General features: G+C 48.8%; 2 protein-coding genes across 2 annotated transcripts in view; both read left to right on the forward strand.

Annotated features, from left to right (window-relative positions):
* Window positions 1-1089: 1089 nt before the first annotated feature.
* ERAL1 (Era like 12S mitochondrial rRNA chaperone 1) lies at window positions 1090-10131 on the forward strand. Its single transcript, XM_067565922.1, has 11 exons — window positions 1090-1223; window positions 2980-3141; window positions 3483-3610; window positions 3716-3793; window positions 3963-4009; window positions 4439-4500; window positions 4969-5081; window positions 5355-5753; window positions 6384-6533; window positions 6854-6934; window positions 9156-10131. The coding sequence occupies exons 1-11, from the start codon at window positions 1148-1150 to the stop codon at window positions 9276-9278; spliced, it is 1419 nt and encodes a 472-aa protein (XP_067422023.1). The 5' UTR covers window positions 1090-1147; the 3' UTR covers window positions 9279-10131.
* Window positions 10132-15413: 5282 nt separating this feature from the next.
* Window positions 15414-23234, forward strand: part of FAM222B (family with sequence similarity 222 member B) — a 46042-nt gene continuing 38221 nt past the window's right edge. Inside the window, exon 1 of the mRNA XM_067565928.1 lies at window positions 15414-15549. The gene's annotated coding sequence lies outside the window, so the exon portion shown is untranslated. The remainder of the gene's footprint in view (window positions 15550-23234) is intronic.

Consider the following 23234-nt stretch of genomic DNA (forward strand, 5'->3'; position numbering starts at 1 on the left):
GGGGAGGAAGCCGGGGTACCATGGGGGGGGGCAGGATTCCCTTGGGCCAGGCTCCCTTCCCCTACTCCTGTACGGCTGGACCTCTGCCAGGCCATGAGAAATAAAGGTGTGTGGCTGGATGTCTGCATTCCTTCCCTCTCTTTACCTCGCCCCGACAACAGCCCAGCCTGGGGGTGCCTCCAGGGGTGGAGGGAAGGGGGGCTGGCAGGGCCACACCACAAGACAGCGCCCCCCGTTCTGTTCTTCTCTCCTACACGCTGCACCCACCCAGCCTGCCGGGAGAGGGGGGCACTGCCGGGAGAGGGGGGCACTGCACGAGGGGCTGGGAGGAAAAAAATGTCTGGGGGGGGGAGCTCCCCATTCCTGCCAGCCCCCCCAGCTCTTCCACGCCCCGCTTCCCCTGCCTGACGGGCCCTGCAGCCTGGCCGCCCCCAACGCTCATGCCAGCCGGGGAGGAAGGGGGGGTCCCCCCTTGCTCTGTCCCCCCCACGGGCGGGGGGCTGGGGGCACCGCCCCCTCTGGTGCCTGGGGGGGACCGTCACGTCCCTGGCGTCGCCCCGCGGGGGGGCTGCGCCCCTCTGCCAGCGGGGAGGTCCCTGCCTGCCAGAGGCGGGTCCCCTCAGGAATGGGGGGGCAGGGGGGTCGTGGGGCCGTTGCCCCCCCCCCCCCCCCGGCGGGCTGCAGGGGCGGCCGGGGCCCTGTGGCCCCTTCGCTCTAGGGGCGCTGGGTGGGCGGCCGGGCCCGTGAACAGGGCGGGGGGGGGCCCGGGGCCCAGCTCGGCGCCGCTCCCCGGGGGTCCCAGGCCGCCGCGCCCGCCGGGCTCGGGTGGGGGCGGGGGGGGCGGAGTCGGGCCTGCCGCGCTCAGAGCAGCCGGCGGGGGCGCTGCGGGGCCACCGGGGGGGGGGCGCTCGGAGGGACCCGTCCCGCTCTCCGCTCTGCGCCCGCAGGGGGCGCCCGCCCGGCCCGGCGCAGGCTCTGGCGCCTCGCCCCCCCGCTAGGCCCGGCCCCTGCCTCTCGTCGGCTTCCCCCAGCCAATGGGGGGGCCGGGACCGTGCCACGCCTCCTCGCTCCCACAATGCCCCGCGGCGACTGAAGATGGCGGCGCCTTAGCCGGAGTGGCGGCGCTGAAGCGAGCCTCGAGCGTGTCATGGCCGCCGCCGCGGGCCGGGCCCTGCGCTGGGCGCTGCGGGCGGGGAGGCCGGGCTGGGCCCGGGCCCGTACCGGTAGGAGGGCCTGGGGCGGGTTACAGAGTCGGTCCGGCCCGGCCCGGCCCGGGCTGTGCGTGGAGCCGCCGGCCCAGCCGCTGCTGCTCGGCCGCGGATACGCAGCCGGACTGTCGGCGTCGCGCCCGCCTCGGCCTTGCAGCGGGCAGCCCCACCTCCTGGGCGGGGAGGAGCCGGGCCGGGCCGGGCCCTGAGCAGGCCTGGGGAGCTGCTGCCTGGCCGCACCGCACCGCAGAGCAGCGCGCGGGATCCGGCTGTGCCGGGCAAGCTCCATAAACAGCCCCTCGCATGAGAGCTTCTGCCTTTTAGTGCTTAGCGGGCCGCACGTCAATGCTAGTGACTCGCCCTGGCCTGGCCTGGCCTCCGTTACACAGACGGGCCCGTGGTTCCGTTTCCTGGCCAGAGGAGCCCAGCCAGCTCGTCCCTGTGCGAGCGCACTGCGAGTCCAGCCGTCCGCGGCAGTCCCTGCCCGGCGCTTGTTTTCCTTTTGGCGGTGACTGCAGTCGCTGTTCAGCTTCATGGGTCCCACCTCTAGTCAGCCCCAAAGCCAGCCGCCGTATCCCACTGACTGCAGTCGCTGTTCAGCTTCGTGGGTCCTACCTCTAGTCAGCCCCAAAGCCAGCCGCCGTATCCCACTGACTGCATTTTCAAACAAGCGCCTTTGCCTTTTCTCCCTTGCTGCCCCTCATGTTTGCCAAGGGCGCCCCATAAACCTATGCAAAGCCATCTCGTTTGAATCCTTCCTTTGCTGTGATGCCTACAGAAACCTGGGTAGCGGCCAGGCCGCTGGTGTGAGACTAGTGCGTCATGCTGACTAGCATCGGCTCATTGTTTCTTTGCACTTCTCCATCCGTTGTCTCTTCTCTTATATTTGCATTTTAAGCTCTTTGGGTCAGGCTCCACCTTCTTCTTGTGTGTTTTTACTGCAGGTAGCAGTGGGGTCCTGGTCCCCAGCTCAGGTTCCTAGGTGCCAGTATGATACAAATACTAAATATCAATGTACAGACATAAAGGATGAGTTTTGAGCCCCAAAGAACCTTGTGGGTAGTGAGAATTCTTAGGGGTTCTCTCATTATTGGTCTGACAGCATTGCAGCAATGATCGACGTGCAGCCTGAGCTCAGATGCCTTTATCATCATGTCATCTAAACTTGCTCATTGCTGAGCTTAAAGACTTGGTAAAAATGCCTGTGCCTGGTCTGCACTTGTGGTTCCATTGTTAGCACCAGTGCAAGACACAATGGTGGGAGAGCTGGTAAAAGTTCTCTCTACACAGGTTGCCAAAGACGCTGGTAGATTTGGGCAATACAGTTCAGACACAATTCCTAAATGAATGGTGTGAAATGGCGCTGACGCTTTTTCAGGTCATTGTTGAAAGGCATGGGGGAAGAAGTTGTGACCTGGCACGTGAGAAGGTGTTTTAAGTGTAATGCATTGCAAGGTGGGAAGCCTGGGAGGATTACAGGCAGGGGCTTCAGCCACAGTGGGGGAGAGTGTAGCGATGTGATTAGTCCTTTGTACGTAGTTCATGCTAATGGTTTAGGAACCTTGATTATGGAATTCTCCATCTATTGTAATGGGGCGTCCTTATCATTACCATCCAACTGTAAACTCAAAGAACCATAAACTGTTAGTGGGATTGTGGAACCCATAATTTCATGGCTGTATTTTGAGAATGTCTTGCTTAGAATTCCTTGTAACGTTTTCAGTTCAGCCTGCAGCAGGTTTAAATTGGTCTTGCCATGTTGTTTTTTCAGGCAGTGGTGCCTGTTTCTTGGAGAACAGAGCTCACCGGATCAACATTTTCCCTGCTTGCTTTTATGGAAATGGTTCTGCCCTGGATGCCATCCTAGGAGTTTCCAGAGAGAAGACAGAATGTGCATTAGGGCAGCATCCACCAGCAGTGCCTTACTGCAAAGGTAAACTCAGCTGCCTGTGTGATTTTTCTAGGGAGGGAGTGATCAATAGTCTCAAAGGCAACTTCTTCAGAAGGCATAGTGGAAAGCTGGAAACAACCTTGGAAAGACTGACTTGCAAAAGATGTCTAGGCAGTTGTAAGCAGCTGAATACCCAAAATGAGGTTGCAACTAAAGGCTGCACATTCTTGTAGTCTCTCATGGTTAATCTCTTTAGCCACTTAATATTATGTTTTGTGCAGTGATTTATATTTAGTTTCTGGTGGACTAATCCATTAAATGTGTAGTCTGGTGTGATTGCAGTTTTCTTACAATACTTGAACACCTTATTTATCTCTCTGCAGCTGAGCAAGATAACTTGTTGGTGCACCAACCAGATGAGCCAGAGAACTCCAAGGTTCTGAGAGTTGCCATCATTGGGGCACCAAATGCTGGGAAATCTACTCTGTCTAATAAACTCTTGGGCAGAAAGGTAAAGCTGTTATACCACCGTGCCTACAGCATCTGAGAGCCAGGCTTCAGATTGTTTTTGTTGACATTTCCTAGATGTTGTACACATCTGACTTGTTTCCTGCAGGTTTTCCCAGTATCTAAGAAGGTGCACACTACACAATGCAAGGCCTATGGCGTCATCACAGAAGAAGACACGCAGCTGGTAGGTCTTCACATGTGGTAAGGTAACTCTCAGCAATGGGCATTATAGCCTAGGTGATGCATAGTATTTTGCTTACATCCTGCAGTCTACTTTAATTGCACAAACATGAGTTTTAGCTTCATGTCAGTAATTACAGAAACAGCGTTTCTGGTTTGCTTTCTCTTTCTAGATCATCCTGGACACACCTGGCCTCATCAGCCCCACGAAAGCCAAAAGGTATCCCTTTTAATGTGGGGAGATGCAAGGTTGAGGAGATCAGAACATGAGTTCCAGTGTAGGAGCTTGTAGAGCAGAGTGAAAGGGGGTGTATTGAGTGCTTACTTGGAGCAGAGATGTGGTGTTCAGAGAATGAGAAGGACTTTGAGCCCAGTTCTTGTCTCTGAACCACCTCACAATTCCCAGCATTACAGTAGCACCTAGAGTCCACAGTCGCTGTTGGGATCCCATTGTGCTAGGCACTGCACTCTCTGAGAGAGATGTTGTAGGCCAAAAGGTGACACTACACTAGCTGGGTATTAAAAGGAGATGTGAAATGAACTATCTTTTGTTTCAAAAGGAAATGCTTCCACTCTGCCCTGGGGTGGGAAAGGAGGCAGTTTATGATCAGATGCATGTGTAGTTCCATAATGGGTATTTTTCTTTCAGGCATAATGTGGACAAATCCCTGATCCGTGACCCATGGGACAGCATGAAACATGCAGACTTAGGTGGGAACCCAATTCTTGTATTGTATCAAGTGAAATCCTGCTCTGTCTATGATGAGTACTTATATGGCCCCTTTTGCCATGGTATCTGAGTTCCTACATACTGAGTGGAGCTGCAGTGGCAGCTCCTGGGTGTGCAGGGGTAGCGTGGAGGGGAAGTTCATACAGGAACTCCCCACATGTGTCACTGGGGTAAGTATATAGAGAGAGGCTACCTGTATAGCACTTTAAGGCAGCAGTGTGGATGATTGGACTAGGCTGGGTTGTTGAGGATTAGTTTGTATGGCCCTGTAAAGATGTATAAAAGTACATTATTTTATCATATTAGGACTCCCTACACATAAACTCAGATGTACACATTCTGCCGTGGAAGTAAGAAAAGCGATATGAAGAAAGAGGCCATAACCTGAGGGGAAACTAAAGGCTGATGTCTGCAAAGAGGGGTTTTAACTGTTACTCTCTGTTTGACAGTTCTGGTTTTGGTGGATGTGTCGGATCGCTGGACGCAGAACCATTTGAGTCCCCAAGTGCTGCGGTGTCTTTCTCAGTTCCCACAGGTTCCCAGCATCCTGGTCATGAACAAGGTAAATGAGAGGTCCAAGTCCTCTGTTTTATACAGTGAGTTAGCACTTGGGCATTACCTATTTTATACCTGTACTGAAGGTTAAATTAAATGTTTTGCTTGGCAGATGCCCCAGAAGAGAGCAGTCTACTTGAAGGTTTCCAGTGTCTTTTAACTTACTCGGGGGTGACTTAAGCCTGTAGAAAATAGTGCAGACCTTGCTACTGTGCTTCCTCCCTCTTTCACCTCAAGGCTTGGATAATTATGAGACAAATTCCTGATCAATCTCTTTCAGGTGGATCTGCTGAAGAGAAAGGCCCTTCTGCTGGACCTGGTCACTGAGCTCACAGAGGGAGTCGTAAATGGAAAGAAACTGGCAGTGAAATCTGAGTCCAAGATGCATTCAGACTCCACCAGAAATAATCCCCTTCAAAGTGTCCGAACTGCTCTGTCTGAGAATACAGCCAAAGAGCCTGGCTGTCTACAGGATGCTAGTGAAGGCCAGTGGGGCTCTGGCTCAGATACCAATTGCAATATGAGGGCATCAGACTCTGATCATATGTTGGGAAGCACAGAGAAAGTGCACATTGCGAACCACTTGGTATCTAGTGATTTAAACAAGAAAGGCTGGCCCCACTTCCAGGAGATCTTCATGCTAGCAGCTATTAATGGAGAGGCAGTGGAGACACTGAAGGTAGATTAGCCTGAAGTAATTGCATTATGCCTTGTGGTTTGCACCGTATCACTCTTATGGAAGCCCTAGATAACTTAGTTACACTGAGCCTCGTATCATGAGGAAATAGCCAATCTTTCTTCCTCTGACCAGTTCCCTTTTTCCTAGCTTGTGGTCTGCACCTTCTTGAGGAGTCCCTGGTAGGCTGCTGAGGGGGGATGACCAAGGGAACTATCATTTCAGACCACTTAAGAGCTCCATCTGTGATTTATTTCCATCTGGGACTTTTACTGGTTACTTTGGATGTCGTCGTCGTCCCCCTCCCACCCCCCCAAAAACACCAGGCCATTCCTTGTGGACTGAAGCCACCATGCACCCATGTCTCTTCTGCAGCTGAAAGACTGTTTTTCTGGTTTCCATCCTTTCTCCAACCTGTACAGACTGTCCTAAGGCGGTTGTGAACCCCTGGCAGTTCTGGGTTTTGGAAGCTAAAGTGTTCCCTTTTGCCCACCAAAGGCAGAAAGTTGCCATGCTGATGTCTGACTAGTGGCAGAGTCCTCACAGTGTGTCTGTGCAAGGTAAGCCAGAGAGAGCTCTGGCACTATATGGAAATGCTACATGTTGAACTGCCCCTGTTCTTTGTGTTGACAGAAGTACCTCCTGATGCAAGCCAAGCCAGGTCCATGGGAGTACCACAGCAAGGTTTTGACCAGCCAGTCCCCCCAGGAGATTTGTGATAATATAATTAGGGGGAAGCTGCTGGAGTATCTGCCACAGGAAGTGCCCTACGCTGTGCTTCAGGTAGGAAGTGGGTCTAAGCAGCTCAGTGAGAGTGGTCATGAATGAAGTGTCCAGATGATGAGAGACCCTTCATGGATATAAAATTCTCTGCTGAAATCTCTAGAGAGTTGGGTTTCACATTTGTGAACATGTGGCACTGTGCATTATCCCCTAGTCCTTTATTGGGGAGTTAGGGCCCTCTTGGTGCCCGCTGCACATGTGTGCTTGGCCGTGGGAGGCAGAGACAGCCGTGAATAGGAGTCTCTGGGGCCGAGAGGCAGGTGACTTTGCTCCTCTGAGGTGCTTTGCTGACTGGTTGGCTTTGTGCTGTAATGTTGCAGAAGACAGAGATGTGGCAGGAAGGGCCGAGTGGAGAGCTCATCATCCTGCAGAACCTGCTGGTCCAAAAGGAGTCCCATGTGGTGAGTATTGTGGGAGAAGCTCTCTGCTCTTTCTCTGCTGATTGGAGAGGGAGGGTCCCAAAGAAGGGTCCCGCAGACCCAAGCGGGAGTAGGACCCTTTGTGCATCCATGGAGTTCAGTCGCATATACCTTGACTTTAGCAAAGCTTTTGATACTGTCTCGCACAGTATTCTTATCAGCAAGTTAAAGAAGTATGGGTTGGATGAATGGACTATAAAATGGATAGAGAACTGGCTAGAGCATAGGGCTCAATGTGTAGTGATCAATGGCTCCATGTCTAGCTGGCAACCGGTCACAAGTGGAGTTCCCCAGGGGTCGGTCCTGGGGCCGGTTTTGTTCAACATCTTTATTAATGATCTGGAGGATGGGGTAGATTGCACCCTCAGCAAGTTTGCGGACGACACTAAGCTGGGGGGAGTGGTAGATACCCTGGAGGGTAGGGATAGGATACAGAGTGACCTAAACAAACTGGAGGATTGGGCCAAAAGAAATCTAATGAGGTTCAACAAGGACAAGTGCAGAGTCCTCCACTTAGGAAGGAAGAATCCCATGCACAGCTATAGACTGGGGACCGACGAGCTGGGCAGCAGCTCTGCAGAAAAGGACCTGGGGGTAACAGTGGATAAAATGCTGGATATGAGTCAGCAGTGTGCCCTGGTTGTCAAGAAGGCTAATGGCATATTGGGCTGCATTAGGAGGGGCATTGCCAGCAGGTCACGGGAAGTGATTATTCCCCTCTATTCGGCATTGGTGAGGCCGCATTTAGAATACTGTGTCCAGTTTTGGGCCCCCCACTACAAAAAAGATGTGGACAATTTGGAGAGAGTCCAGCAGAGGGCAACCAAAATGATTAGGGGGCTGGAGCACAGGACTTATGAGGAGAGGCTGAGGGAACTGGGCTTGTTTAGTCTGCAAAAGAGAAGAGTGAGGGGGGATTTGATAGCGGCTTTTAACTACCTGAAAGGGGGTTCCAGGGAGGATGGGGCTAGGCTGTTCTCGGTGGTGGCAGATGACAGAACAAGGAGCAACGGTCTCAAGTTGCAGGGCGGGAGGTCTAGGTTGGACATTAGGAAAAAGTTTTTTACTAGGAGGGTAGTGAAGCACTGGAATGGGTTACCTGGGGAGGTGGTGGAATCTCCATCCTTAGAGGTTTTTAAGCTGAGGCTTGACAAAGCCCTGGTTGGGATGATATAGCTGAGGTTAGTCCTGCTTTGAGCAGGGGGTTGGACTAGATACCTCCTGAGGTCCCTTCCAACTCTAATATTCTGATTCTATGATTTGTAGGGAGCCTGTTAAACCTCCCGTTTCTTAGCCAGTTCTCTGCTGTAGGCCGATGCCCCCTGCACTAGGCGTGCAGCACAGACTGAGTCCCGTGGGTTTGATCTGTGGGCTATGAATTGCCGGTCAGGCACAGTGTAAAGTGCATTCAGTATCTGTAGCCCTGTGGTAACTAGACCCAGGGGGAGGCCAAACCTCCCATTATGTACTAGATGGAGCATGGCAGTGACAGGGTCTAGCCCAGTGGTTCCCAACCTGTGGCCTGGGGGCCAAAAGTGACCCGCGGGGGCTTTCAAAGTGGCGCAGGACTCCCCTTTCACTGGGTGCAGAAGGGAGCCGCTACCTAAGGACCCAGGTGGAGCACGTTGCCACAAGGCTACAAGACTGGTGCAGGCTCAGTGCTGCAGCCCAGGGGATGGGAGATCAGCCTCCCCTCCCCCTGACTGTAGCAGGGAGCGCGGCAAAGCGCACTGCCTAGGTCCATAGATGCTGGGATCCCGCTGGAGCCAGAGGAAGGGAAGCACTGATCTCCCGTCCCCCTGGCTGCAGAAGGGAGCCACTGCCTAGGGACCCAGGTGGAGCGCACACGACTACAGGACACGTGCGGTTTCCCTGCTGCAGCCAGGGAGACGGGAGATCAGCAAGGCAGCCAGTCCCTCACAGTGCCTCTCTCCCCTTTGGCACAGACCATGCTCTCTGTATCTGACGCAGAGGGTTCTGGCCTCACAGTGCCAGGCAGCTGGTTTTTCAGTTCAGGAAGGCAGCAAGCTGGTCCCTGGTATCAAAAAGGTTGAGAACCACTGCTCTAAATGAAGTGTCCTCTTCATCTGCTTCCGTAGGCATGTTGCTCTGTGGGGCTGCCTCTCCCTGCAGTTAGGTGAGACTATCAAAAGTAAGGGAGGTAAACGTGCTAACCCTCTGTTTCTCTCTGTTTTTGGTACAGAAGATGCTGATTGGGGTGGGAGGCCAGATGATCAGTAGGATTGTGCAGGAGGCTGGTGAGGACCTGATGAACATATTCCTGTGTGATGTCCGCTTGAAGCTCTGTGTGAAGCTGAAGAAATGAGTGCCTTGTTTAGATGTTACCAACCCTAGATGTCTGACCACTAATGAAGAGATGGACATGCTGAAGAACACAGAGCCACCCCTTTCTGATGGGGCTGAGGCCACCTGGCAGTATCTGGGCAATGAGACACCCTCCTCCTCAGCACAGCGAGGGGTGCTGTGTAAACCAGTGAACTAAACTAGAATAGGTTGTTCTTTGAGGGGATCTGAACTGCAGTGAATTTAATGCAGGGCCTTGGTGAAATCTTCATACATTGACCCACCCCAACACGTTATCCAGCAAGAACTTGGAGTGGATGTTGGGGAGCCAACCCTACACACAGCTTTAGTGCTGCATTTACAGAGCCATCCCTCTTTACTTCCTCCACTACGTCTTGGCTTTCACTTCCTTTGGGCTGCTTGCCTGCTAGCCGTACGGCCAAAAGCAGATAGCTGTGGCTGGATATTCTGCTGAAAATGACAATTCTGCAGTGGCAATATGTGGGGTGGAGATAGAAGGGAGGAGACAGGAGAAAAAAATCAAATCTCTAAGGTGAGGGTCTTTTTTGAAGGACACAAACAGGTGCTACCTGCATGGATGTCCAGCTGCATGCAATTGTATTACACCTCAGTGGGCATGTGTGATACCAGCACCGATCTGTCTAATGCTCCCTATAAATGTCCACTGTAAAGAAGTAACCCTCAGACAAGAGCTTAAAACACTTCTACAATAATTGGTGCGCTAAGAAAACTGCAGACTCAGCTCTGAGTAGAGTGAGTGAATACTCTAAAGTGAACGCTGCCTGTATAGTGCTTTGCGGTCCTTTGGCCTGAAAGTGACTTTGTAAATATAACTGTCCTTTAGAGTTCAAAAAGACGACTGTGTTCTGGCAAAGAAAAGGTTAGCGGGCGTATTCCCCAATCTCATGTCTTCAGTACTGCAAGCCCTTGTAGCTGTACAAATGGGAGTGGTGGCGTTCGGGGTGAAAAGGCTGCACCATCCTACCCCAGCTCATGTGCTGATCATTCCTGTGGTTGCAGCATGTGGTGCTGTCTGCCTGGCGCTTCCCCTGGAAACGGGGCCTTTAGGAGCCAGATGGGAGCATTAGGAGCCAGATGAGGGCTGGAGCAGGGGATTGTGCATGCAAATAGAGGCACAGATTCTTTTTTAGATTAGCTGGGATAGCAGGTGGGTATTGCTGAGGGAATCTCTCTATTGGTCACTGTCAGAGGGACATGTGGACTAACAGTGTTCCCAACTAGAGTATGCCGGCGATAGAGTGGCACGTGGATATTGTCTCTCTTCCCTCCATTCCCCTACACAGTTGGCACCGTGGCTGTTCATTCTCCTCTTTCCTGTGTCCTATTTTGAAAGCATTTTTGTCCAGTCTCGTTTTCTCTCCCTTATCCTTTTTGCCCACTCACCAGAAGGCTGTGGGGTGTTGATTGGAGGCTCTGGGGTTTGGGAAGAAGGGACCAGACTGTACATGCTGTTGTGACTGACCTGAGTATCACAGGCACAGAGAAGGGAGTGTGGGGCAGGGGGCTGCTGTCTGAGTATGACACTCTGTGCACATGAGCTGCAGCCACCAGCGACTGCTGAGGAAAAGGAGGTGCCTCACGTAGTTGCCTGAATTCACTAGCAGCAATTAGAGCACACTTCCATGGGGTGGATCCACCGACAGGCGTTCCATGCCCCCATTGCTCCTCATCTCATTGCCCTGCCCCACGCCATTCTAGGCATGCTCCAGGACGGCCTAAAGAGTTTGCATGTGACTACCAAGTGAATATTCAGTAGCTTCACACAGAAGTGCCAACAGCAGCTTACCTCACTCTTCCACAATTGTCTGCTGTCAGAGAGAGGCAATGGCTCCCTTCCCTTAATATTGTTCCTAGTGAAACCTTACTGTGAAAGAGTGTGTGGGTGGGTGGGTGGGTGGGTGTGGATTCAGCCTGTCTGGGGGCCCCGCTGGCACAGTAGGTAGAACAGAACAGCTTATTGCACCTTCACCTCTAAGATCTGGGGGTCAGGTGAGTGCTTGGGTCCTGTGTCAGATTGACTAGCTGTCATTTGGAGGCCGTGGTTGTGCTATGGTTTGCAGACTGCACACCTTCGCTTGAGGCAGTTGCTGGTGAAGAGAAGCCCCAGCTTGGAGAAGCAGTTGTAGGGCAGGTTTGAGGTGCAGTGCAGAGCTGGAAGGGACCTTAGCCTTGACTAGTGTTGGGGGCACAGGTCAGGGTTGAAAGAGCCATGGAAGTTGAGGAGACTTTGGCCATGTCTACACTAACACGTTGGCAAAACTTTTGTTGCTCGGGTGTGGGGGGGGGGGGGGGAAAGAGGCATAAGCGCTCATGTGCACAGTGCTATATCAGTAGGAGACACTCTCCTGCCGACAGCTCCTGTTGCTCGTTGAGCTGGTTTTATGACGACGGGAGAGCTCTCCCATCAGCATGGCGTAACGTGGCTACACGAGTGCTCTTGCAGTGGCACAGCTGTAAACTTGTAAGTGTAGACGTGGCCCAAATATCTGGACTGTAAGGCAGTCTATACCCTTGTGTTGCCCTTGAAGTAGCTGTGTTAGTGTTCGCATGGACTGTCACAGCCTCTGGAGACAAAGATGAGATGGGCATCTTTGACTGGCATATTATAGGTATGTATCTAGACTGATCGTGCCCTTGCCATGTGGTTTGCTATATGAACCAGGTGTTTGACTCCCTTATTCAGATAATGCTCTGGGGTTTATGGATCAATTCACGTTCCATAGCTAGGCTTTCTAAAGGGTTTTGCATATGTATGAGATCTTATGAGACATCTAGCTAAATTTCCCATTTTCCTGTTTACAAGCAGCCTTGAGGAGGCATTTAAAGTGCTGCCCAGGCAATTCAAATAATGATACCTTCAGGCCCCCTGGGAACTCCCAGCTCCTGTTTGGAACACAAACCTCTCATGAAATCCAGTGCCAGTTTCTCCCTCCAAAGAAAAGAGGATGCTTCGGTGGCAGTGACAAAACCCACTGAGCCATGGAGAAGGTAAGAGCATCTTAAAGGAACAATGAGATAGTAAGATGATAGCCTGGCTTGTTTTCTCCGTGCAGGGGGTATTTTGGTTCCTTGAATGTTTTGAACTGACATATATTCCACTGGCAGTAAAATGAGGTCCCAGCTCAAGCAATTGTTTCTCTTCCCTTTCAGTTAGTCAGACCTCACAGCTGCTACCTGCTATCTGTTTTATTCTGACTAAAATCAGGACACTTTCATGGGTCTTTTTTGTTCGCAGATGAGCTTAGATCACATTTCCATAGCAGTGGATTGTTCACAGGTGCTTCTGAAAGTGACACCTTGCAGGGAAGAAAGACAGGTAAACAAGCTTTGAGGATTCAGAAGGTTGTTTCATCTGGTGTCAGATACAATGGGGAAACCATTTCCTTTGTGGAGCTTTGACACACAAAGGTCAGTCTCAAGCTGCCACAAAGCATATTTCAGTGATTCTTCCAGGCAGAAGAACAGAGCATAGTGCTCAGAGCAGCTGGTCTCTAGGAATGAGGGGAGATGGAAAATCAATGCAAAATGGATTTCCTTGAAATGGAAATATGCTAAGTGTGAAAATGCTTAAAGTTGCCTAACTACCTATCTGACTCAGAGAGAGAGACTGCTTAGGGCCTGCTCAGTTTTAAATGTGAGGCAGTAGCTCCATTAATGAGGCTTGGCAATAAGAATAATTAGATATCATCAGCCAATCACTTCTCATATGAAAGGTACCATTAGCATTCGTCTGAAGGCCCAGACTACAGAAGGAGCTGTCTTCCTGGATCAGACATATTTTAATTCTTCCTGGTTTTGGGAAGGCAGCATGGGCCAGTTGGGGCTCTTCATATTGTACTAAACCAGCAAATGCCATTGTACTAGTTAGGAGTGACCGGATCAAATGATAATGGGGTTAGCAGCCATGCGATCAGGTGTTCATAGGGGTTGAGAACATGGGGGTCAGGCAACAGTGTAGTTAGATGATAGGGATAGTAAAGATGTGGAGTGAGATGCCAGTGGGCTAAGGAGTAATGCCTGTCATCTAGATGCTGTGCTTATAGTTTTCAGAAAAGCTTGTGTGTCCTGTCTGTCTCTCGGAAAACACTGATGTATTGCAGACTCAGGTTTAATTTCAGTTATTGGAAAGGTTCTAACTTTTTCTGACAGACCTTGTTTGCCTAAGATAATGTCCTTATTTTACAGTAAGCGATTGCATCTGACGTTTGTGATGGTGGTGGCAGCTGTACTGAGAACCCTGTGTCATACTGGGCTCTATAGATGCTATGCATTCTCACTTAAATAATGTTAAAAGCCATTGGGGTGAGGACAGAGATGACTGTGTTTCTAGCTGCATCCCCCTCCTGCAGCCAGATATGGCTTAACTGATGGTTGCAAAGATGCAGCTAAAATTGGGCAGGATCTTACATCATTAATACTCAGTGGCTGGCATGTCTGCTCTCTTCTTGGTGCCAGCAGCCTGCGAGGAATCTGTATCATGGTACAAAAGGGATCATTGAATCATCACCCATGAAATAAAACCAGAAATGATGGGGTGACAGGTTTGAACTGTATTCTGGCTGGCAAGTGCATGTGCCATTCCTCCGTCTTCTACAAGGAAAGAATTTGGACAGTTTCTTGGATTGAAGCCCAAACTTCAACCTGTCTGAGCAGCACCTTCTAGGGAAGGATGCACCTGTTCAACTGATCGTGAAACTGACTTCAGGGGCTGTAAAGTGAACAAATGCCTCATACATCAATGCTGGTAACTAATCCCCATGGGCATCTGCTTTGCGGTCAGCTATAAGGACATAGATGAGAAAGCAAGGCTGACATGCTGGTTCCAAGAATGCTGATAAGTAATGATGATAGGCAAGTAACTGCTGTGTCAGCTGTACAGAGCTAAGTCCTGCTTTTCTCTGGTACGGAAACACAAGTGAGCCCCTTACAGCACAGGTAATTGTAACTGCGCTTTACAAGTGCAGCACATGCAACTAAGTTCTTAATAGGAAGTCAAGCCTCGCCTCATGGCTGGGTAGGAAGAATGTTCACTTGCCTCGGCACAAGGGCCAGATGAAACAGCCTGAGGTAGCAGTAGACCAGTCAACGTGGAAGGAAACAAGCAAAGAATAGCAGCTCCCCCTGAGTCTAAGGCACCGGTTCTGAGGCCTGGGTGGGAGGGAGGTGTGCTGTCAAGGAGAGTCCAACAAAGTTTGGACAAGATTGCTAACTTTTAATGCTGACTGCATTTCCTGACTCTTAGTACCAGGTGTGGCAACTGTCTGCAGCCTTGTGGGTGTAAGTGCATTTGCAAGGGAGGCTGCCATTACTTTAAAAGATGCCCCCCTCCCTAGTGTAGACACAGGCATGCTACCCAAGCTGCTCTAACCTGGGCGCTGCTGGGGGTCAATTTCCCAGAGCGCTACAGGGTGGCAGGTGCAGCGTTGCTGCCCTAGCTGTGCCCGGCCTGTATGGGGCCTGGCTCTCCGCCCTCTACGGGGCTCGGGCTGAGTCGGTGTAGGCTGCAGAGCTGGCCCTAGAGCATGAGTGGGGAGGGAGCGCTGTAGGGCAGCAATCCCGGGGCGGGGCGGGGCGGCAGGCGCTGTTTGCCCAGACCGAGGGGTCGCTCCCCGGCGCTGGCTCCGGCCCAAGCACAGTTTTGGGGCGTAGTGCAAACTTGTAACAGGGCCCCCTCCCCCCATATGCCAGGCCCCGCTAAAGGGCACCTTTCCCCCCCCCGGGGGCCCTGGCTCGGCCCGGCGGTGCGGGGCTGTTGGGGGAGGGGTGTCAGACCCGTTTCCGCCCCACGCCAATGACCGCCCGCGGGCGGCACGGCACCGGAATGGGGGGGGGGGGGTCTGACTCTGCAGCCGCCCCACCTCCCTCCGCCAGGGGCCTGGGCACGCGGCGAGTGGGGGGCCGGGCAATCTGCCGGGCCGGGCCCCCGTGGGGGGGGCTGGGGCGCAGGCAGCGGCTCCTCGGCGCCCGCCCTTTTTAGGCAGGCACGGCTGGGACACCCTACCCCACTGACAACAGCTAAAGGACCCCTCCCACCCCGGTTCTCAAGTGCGCCTGCGCGGCCGCTCAGGGGAGGGGAACGCGCCTGCGCGCGGGGGGGCGGGGAGGAGGCCCGCAACCGGCATTTGCTCTTGGCGGGGAGAGCGCATGCGCAGGGGCGGCTGGTGGCCTGGCGTAGCCACCCCAGCGAGAGCGGGCCGGGGCCGGAGAGCAGCGAGCGGCGGCGCCATGAGGCCCGGGCAGGGACACCGAGAGTAAGTGCGGGCGGGGCCCTGGGGCGCGCCGGCGGGCCTCCCTCGGGCCGGGCCGGGCCGGGCCGGGGGGCGCGGGTGAGGGTCTGTGCGGACGCGTGTTCGCGCCCCCCGCCCCGGAGCGCTCGGCGCCCCGCGGCCGGGGGGGAGCGGGCCGGGAGGTCCCCAGGGCTGCTTCGCGTCGCGGGGGCTGAAGGAGTCGGACACTCCCGCCTCCCGCCCTGGGTGACCCGCAGGGTCTGCCCGCTGGCGGGGGAACCGTGCCCGCTCCGGCTCCTGGGGCTCAGGGCAGGCGGGGCCGAGCGGATTGTCTGCAGGCCGAGGAAAGCCGAGCGCGGTGCTGCTCTGTGCTGGAGGGAGAGCCGGGCCGGGCCGGGCCGAGCCGGGCCGTGGAGAGGTGCCCGGAGGGGCAGACTGGGACAGTGAGAGCGAGCGAGCGGGTGGTGGGGGAGAAATCATGGCTGCATTCGCTGTGCCTTCGTTCCCTGCCCGCTGTGCCCGGCCCCGTTCAGCCCTGCCCGGTCTGGGCTTTGCTGGGTGAACAGCTGCCCGGAAACTCGTCCCCTCAGAGCTGCGTTCTGGGGCAGGGCGGCTGGCATGGACGAGCGAGGGATCGGTACCTCTAGGTGAGCGAACGTTGAACAGTTTGGGCCCGTTGGCCCTGGCAAACCACAGAGCTCTGTTAGCAAGTGGAAGAGAATTTACACATGGGTAAGCTGGGTAGACTGCCAGCGTGGCAGGAACTGTAATGGAAAACAGGAATGTTCCCTGTCATTTGGGAAGAGTTGGATTTTGACGAAGTGTGACGTGATCAAAGCGGCATACAATCTCATGGTCCTCTTTGACTCCCATCAGTCTCTGGATTAAGACACCGCATCAGTGAAGTCTAACATTTCTTTGACCGACAAAAGACTGTCCTTTCCCCTCTGTTATGAACTTAGCTATGGTGAGCTTGCCTTTGTCATCTTACGTAAGGCCTCTGCAATGTGCTCTTCCTGGAGCTGACCATAAAGGCCCCCGAGAAGCTTCAGCTTGTTCGGAATCCAGTGTCCCACTTGCTAGGCAGGAGAAACTGGCACGTCACTAGTGCGCCATTGTCTCTGATGGCTGCCAAGTCAATTCAAGGTTTAATTCAATGTCCTGTCCATTATCTAGCATCCTAACTGAAGTGTGACCTGATTGTCAGTGACCACCTGTGTTTTCATCTGATTGACAGCTGTGATTACCCGGGATGTTTTGTTTGTTAGGCCCCAATGGGGGACTTGTCAGAGCCAGTGCATTCTCAATCCAGAACCTCCAGTTGTGGAATTTGCTGCTTATGGAGACTTGGGTAAAAGTTTTGCTTCTTTCAAAGCGCAGTACACAACACCTCTTTATCTGGCTTTCCTCTAATTATGTAGGTGAGTTTCCCTGGTATAATTTCCCAGATGATACTGTCAGAGGATGGAAAGGAAAATCTTGTCCTACCCACCGCTTTGTAAGAAACTGTATTTCTCAATTATGTGATGGACATTTTAGAAGTGTGTATAATTTTGGAGCAAGGGAACAAGCTCAGCTGGTCCTTTTTTAAAAGAGGCAAAGTCAGGAAGATCCAAGACAAGATATTTTCAGAAGGAAAATGGCTTCTTGACCAGGTCCAAGACACACACCCTTTTCAGGGACTGAATACAATGAGCTAGCTCTGGTTCTTTCATAGCAGACACTATCTGCCTTTGGGAACTAGTCCCAGATCCTTTGAGGAAGAGAGGTCAGTTCTTTTTTAGAAAGGCAAAGAAAGAGGAGAACCAGCACGAGCCTTATGAGGTGCACATACACATTTGAGCTAAGTCCTTTCAAAGAGAGAGAGGGGGAAGAATGCCTGGAATCTTAATGTGGTCACTTTAAATTTCTCACTTTTGCAAAATGGATTTGAACCACTTTTACTATCTCTAAATATCCTTATGACAAGGAATGTGATGTTAGATTTGCTCTAACATGTCAGCACTGGAATAATAAATTACTCATGTTGGATTTCAAACAGGAAGGGAAATAATTAGTTAATGTTACCATACAACAATGCTAATGCATCTTTGTTCCTGAGAAAGCATGTAAATGGTTTGTGATCTTTACTAATGCTGTAATGCAGAAATATGAGTCACAAAGGCTCATATTCATCAAGATTTTGTAAATTCTTTCTTTTTGGCAAATTTTGACACTTCCTGGCAGGAAAAGTATGTACAGTAAATGAAACCATTCACAATGAAAAGCATTCGCATTGCAGAGGTTTACTTGTCTGTTTCCGGCCCACTCAGCAAGTTAACTATTTCACTGCCTTTGGGCCTGCGGTACATGATCTTCCAGAGCAGGACCTGAATGGCTTTATGGGTGTGTGTGGTTTGCCTTTCTTTTGGCTCTGCTTTAAATTACTGCATATACTCGTTAAAATAAATTGTGGATATGGGCTTGTGCATAGTCCTGGTACATCAGGGGTTTTCAAAACAATAGTTTATTGCTCATGTTTATTGAGATGACATAAATTATTTCCTTTCGTTAATCACTGAACCCTTATGGAAAACTGTTCAGCAGAAAAATATTTATTTAGAAACTTAAGTACTTTTTCCTTTGATTATAAAAACACAGCTTCTCTTAATAGTTCATTGCTCCTGCAGCTGTTTCCCCAGATTAGGTTGGATTCCTCTGTGATGTCATTTCCAGAAGAGCCAGTGTGATGTCACTGTGATAGGGTAAATTTTATTAGACATATTGGGCTTGATATTTTCCAGGTATGTAGTAGGAAAGAACAACATCCTCCAGTTCCAGAATTGCTGGGTAAAATCCTATGCTGTGCAGGAGGTCAGCATAGACCATCATAGTGGGCCTTCTTTCCTTAAAATCTATGAATCTGTAAGTTTCTGTTCAGACATTTTATTTTTCTGTCAAAACTTGCACTCTCAGTTCAAGGCTTGTAACTTCAGGTGAGCAAACAGCAACAGGAACAGAGGAGTTCTTAAAAAGTAAATATTCTGCTCTTCTGAAAATTCAATGTGATAGTAAATCTGGGGAAGTATAAAATATATCATATGAAATGTATTTAAGTAGAATGGATTTAATTGTAGTTTTGGGGGGGAGAAGAGAGAGAAATGAATGGGGGGTTTGGGAGGAAGTCAGACTTCCTTTAGTGGGTTAGATGGAGAATTAGCTGTCCTGAAGTAATATACATATATTAGAGGAGAGGAAGTTCCAGGTCAAAAGTGATTAAGAGTTGGGACAGATTGGGAGATTGAGAGAAGGGAGATGAGACGTGCAGCAAAAGATGAACCTACATTTTTTTTCCTTACAATGACCTACCTTTTTTGCAACCCCTGTAAATGGATCATTTACACCACAGTCGTCATAATAGAAATTAAATAGATCTATCCTGAGATGAAGAGGCTAAAGAGCTGGCTTCTCTTAGGGAGAGACTGACAGAGTCAGAGAAAGCAAGAGCTTGGGGCACTATTAGATGAACGGGCTTTCAATTTATGAGCCTACTTGAAAGAATGGAATGAAAAATTGAAAATATTTGAAGAAACTGCACTGAATTACACTGAAGTACATCCAGACTGTGAGTCAGAAGAGAAAAGAATGCATATCATTGAAACAAGAAATGAGCAAAAATAGACAAATCTCAGGAACAATATAGGAAAGATGATTGCTGAAAGATGCTGGCATCTCCTCAGTTCTTATTCTTCATATAAATTGTTTGCTATGTACATGGGTTTTGAAGTGTGTAAAACCTCTATTTTATGCTGGGATAAAAGACTATGCAAACTGCCTGAAGATAGTTATAGGAATCTGTGCTGCTTTAATGTTGACATTAAATAATGACCCTGCTTTTGAAGCTCTATCCATCATGTTGTGAATTTTCTCTGTGGAGTAAGCAATATACCTCTGGCAAAGTAAATAGTCTTTTGCATAAGGTGGCGGTGTGGGTTCCCCCTTCCTTCCATATTCCAAACAGATCCACAGCGCTTCCTCTATAGAACAGTTTACAGACAAATGTCTCCACTAATAACGTTTGAAAAAAGAGATTGGAAAATGCCCATTTACAATTATAGATAACATATACAACTAGAGAAAAACATTAGTAAGGCAAGCATCTCATTTAAGTTTTATTTATGTTTAAAGTTCTCATTTCGTAGATACGCATTTACCTACATTTTGTGGTGGGGACTGTTGCTGAGGAGAGGTTCAAGAGGAGAAATTAGGTTCTTTCAAATCCTGAAATATCTTCAGTTTCCAGAAATGCAGCTTGCTGTGAAATGTCCACATGTCTTAGCATGTTTCCTCTTCCATTTCCACAGTCACGACTGCATGAGGGAGCTAAGATTTGCAATATGCTCCTCTTTATTGAGTACTCTGCTTTTCTGTCACTCTGCTTTTCCTGTTCTCATGCACCTCCTCTCCACTCTTGACTTCTTGTCATTATTGGCCAGCACATGAGTGTGTAAGAGCAAATGGCTGCTGCACCCCAACACTCACCAACTAATCCACACAACCAAGGCATTCTGCATTCTTGCTTTGTCTCCGTTAGTGGAGGGACCACCTATAATAGCGAGAGAAATAACTAATTTAACAAGTTGGCAGATTCATAGATTCCAAGGCCAGAAAAGACCATTGTGATCATTTAGTCAGACCTCCTATACAACACCGACCATAAACTTCCCCAAAGTAAGAATGTAAGGATGTAAAATGGACTTCTGGGGACGCTCTTGTGTTTCTTCCATGACTACGTTACTCCAAGGACAATTCAGTCCACATAAATCCGCCGGGATTTATGGAACTTCCAAAAACGCTGCTGAGAACATGTCCCAAAATCTTGTCTGCCAGGGGCTTAGTGATCAAACAATTGGGGTTATTAGATAAATGCTTAGTGCATATTTTTTCACAGACTATGGTAGTATCTGGTGTAATTGAAAAAGTATGTTGGACCACACGGTGATATATTTGTCAGACTGAGTAGTATCTTGGTTTATAAATAGTCCTGTTGACTTCCATGGGATTACTCATGATGTAATATGAATAAGGGTTTCACAGTCTCCCCCACAGTGCTTTTCATCTTCAGAGTACTTCACAAGCATTTTAAACTTTTTTCATGCTGTAAATGGACTGGGTGAATAATTGCAATTTATACTTTGTGGGGGAGGAGTCGGCATGGCATAATAATCCCATTTTCCCATTGTTAGCTGAGAAGAGTTTGGGTAACATTCTTCATAAGATACCCTCCCCAAAAGTGTTTTCTTGCTATTCCAACTTCTGACTTATGCTAGTGAGAATATTTCTAACAGTTACCCTTGCCTGGTGGCACGTGAAATTGGATGTGACAAAGATTGTTCAGCTCTGTCTATGTGAATGCTAAGTCCTTCATGCTACTCTCCTTTTCAAAATTTTTGTTAAAATTGGTTTTAGTAACAATGCTTTTTGCAACATGCACCTTTTAAAAACTATTGAGGTGCAGGGGATCCAATACTTATTGCTACCATTTCTCTACTACTGGTTGGGTATTTATATCTAGTAATTATTTAATATCCTCCTGTTCATTTTGTATTTCATATAACCTTGTTACAAACATGCTCCTGTTCTTATGCACAGGAATTGTGAATTGTTTGTGCTCATAATATTCAGAATCTTATTTGTTATCACATATCTGAAAATTAGCCTCTCCAGAACATGTGAAAAGATCCTGATATTTTGGTTTGTGGAATAATTCCAGAAGGACACAGTTTGATTAATTAAGGTCTGCTTTTGATATAGAATAAGTCTTGATCGGATAGTTTTATCTATTTTTTTTTTTTTTTTTTTTTTTTGAGGAATGAGCAGGAGAGATTTTAAATACGGTGTTCTAAGTTGGCATAGTGTTTACTGTTGTTGACCCAAGTTAAAGGTAGACTATCTTCTGTAAAATGGAGAACTGTGCTATGCTTTTTTAATATAGAACAATGAAATTGAAGAGCAGCCATATACGTTATATAAATAACTAAACTAATCAAAACACCTAAATAGATGGATCTACTCTAGGAAAACGTATTCGAAAATTGTATGTACTATAAATGTAACATAAGAAATTCTAATCTTAGACATAGTTTTAGATACAATTTTATTCATAAGAATAGGAATACGCTTAATAAAATTCTGTGTTAGATTGTCTTCAGTGAGTGAAACAAATCTTCAGTGTCATTCAGTCTGCAGTCTAAGTAAAAGAATTGAAATGATCTGTTTTCAAACTTTTATTTTGTCACAATGTCTAAAGTAGTAGTTACAAGGAAAAAGGTTAACCATGAAAATGGTTATTTTTAGTTTAAAACCAATAAGTCAAAAAATGATCTGCCCAGTGATACCTTGGTGACGTATTTAGTACAGACAGCCCAATTAAGATGCTGTATATTGTTTCCAGTAGGATTCTGATTGTTTCTAATTTTGGAACTATGTGAGAGCAAGTGGAAGTAGGTGAAGTGATGTACTTCGCTATTCATAGTGAGTCCAGTATCAAATTTGTTTTTTCTGGAATTTTACTTCTCATGTAATCTGTAATGTTTGTACTGAGAACAGGTAAATACATTAGTGTTCTCCTTTTTCTTTATTTCACAGCTAAGATGATAACCAAGTTCAACTCCCCCCAAATAATATCTCTTGTGTGGTGGGCATGGGGTTCCTGGCAGAGCAAAATGACTATCCTCTAGACTAGAGGTGCAGTACAGAGCAGTGAATGGAAAGCTTATTGTTTTCTATGTATTTTTACCTGTTTTCATCAGAGAGCATATTGGCCATTTCAGTATTCAGTGTAATAGATTTTTCATTCTCAATTAACATCGTATAAAAACATGACTTGCTGTATCATGCCATCCATATTTTTGCTTGCACACTCAAAACTTTACACATGCATTTGAGATGACTTGTATATTGCAATCTTCCCCTTTGCTTGTGGATATTGTGTTGTCTCCATCCATCCCTGAATACACAGCATACAGCACTTTCCAAAAGACTATATTTTATAATCCAGCGTTGCCTTTATTTTAAGACCAAGATTCCAGTTAAGTCATAGCCGTATTAAATAAAAATTATTGTGGAATGGAAAGAGCATCTCATGAGTTTATAATTAAGACAATGCTACTAATCTCCGAGGTAAATTTCTACCATTTCACTCTACAGCAAATATATGATGGAACAACATACATCCTTAACATCTGGAAAGGACAGTCCTTTTGTGATTACCCAATCACTTTTCCATTCAGCCAGGTCAGTGGCCCAAAAACATCCATTTGTTCTGTCATTCTCTTGGTATCCTGTCTCTTAAGCTGCATCAGTCTTAAGGTCCCTTCTTTTCTCTGTTTGTCTATAATCATCAGAAGATACTGCTTGCAATGTCCACTTGCTGATTAAAAAATTTAAGTCTAGAACCATCTGAGAATCTAATGTTGGCTTTACGTTGGTTATAATTGGCTTCCTTCTTTATGGCTGTACTTGCTCCCTCCTCACCCCCCAATTCTGTGAGATAATAGTTTCCATACAATCCTAAGTCCTCCAATGCTTTCGTGAGAACAGTGCCATTTTAAAGAAAGTCGAAGGTGTTGGCTTCAGCGCTGAGAGGAAATTTGGTTGTTTTAAGTCTGCCAAATTATTCACAAATCAAAGGTTTATGCTTATTTATTTAGTTTTTATCTTCAACTACT

The sequence above is a fragment of the Emydura macquarii genome, unplaced genomic scaffold, assembly GCF_026122565.2.
Source record: "Emydura macquarii macquarii isolate MOO-44397 ecotype Brisbane River unplaced genomic scaffold, CSIRO-AGI_Emac_v2 contig_2699, whole genome shotgun sequence".
Classification (NCBI taxonomy): domain Eukaryota; kingdom Metazoa; phylum Chordata; order Testudines; family Chelidae; genus Emydura; species Emydura macquarii.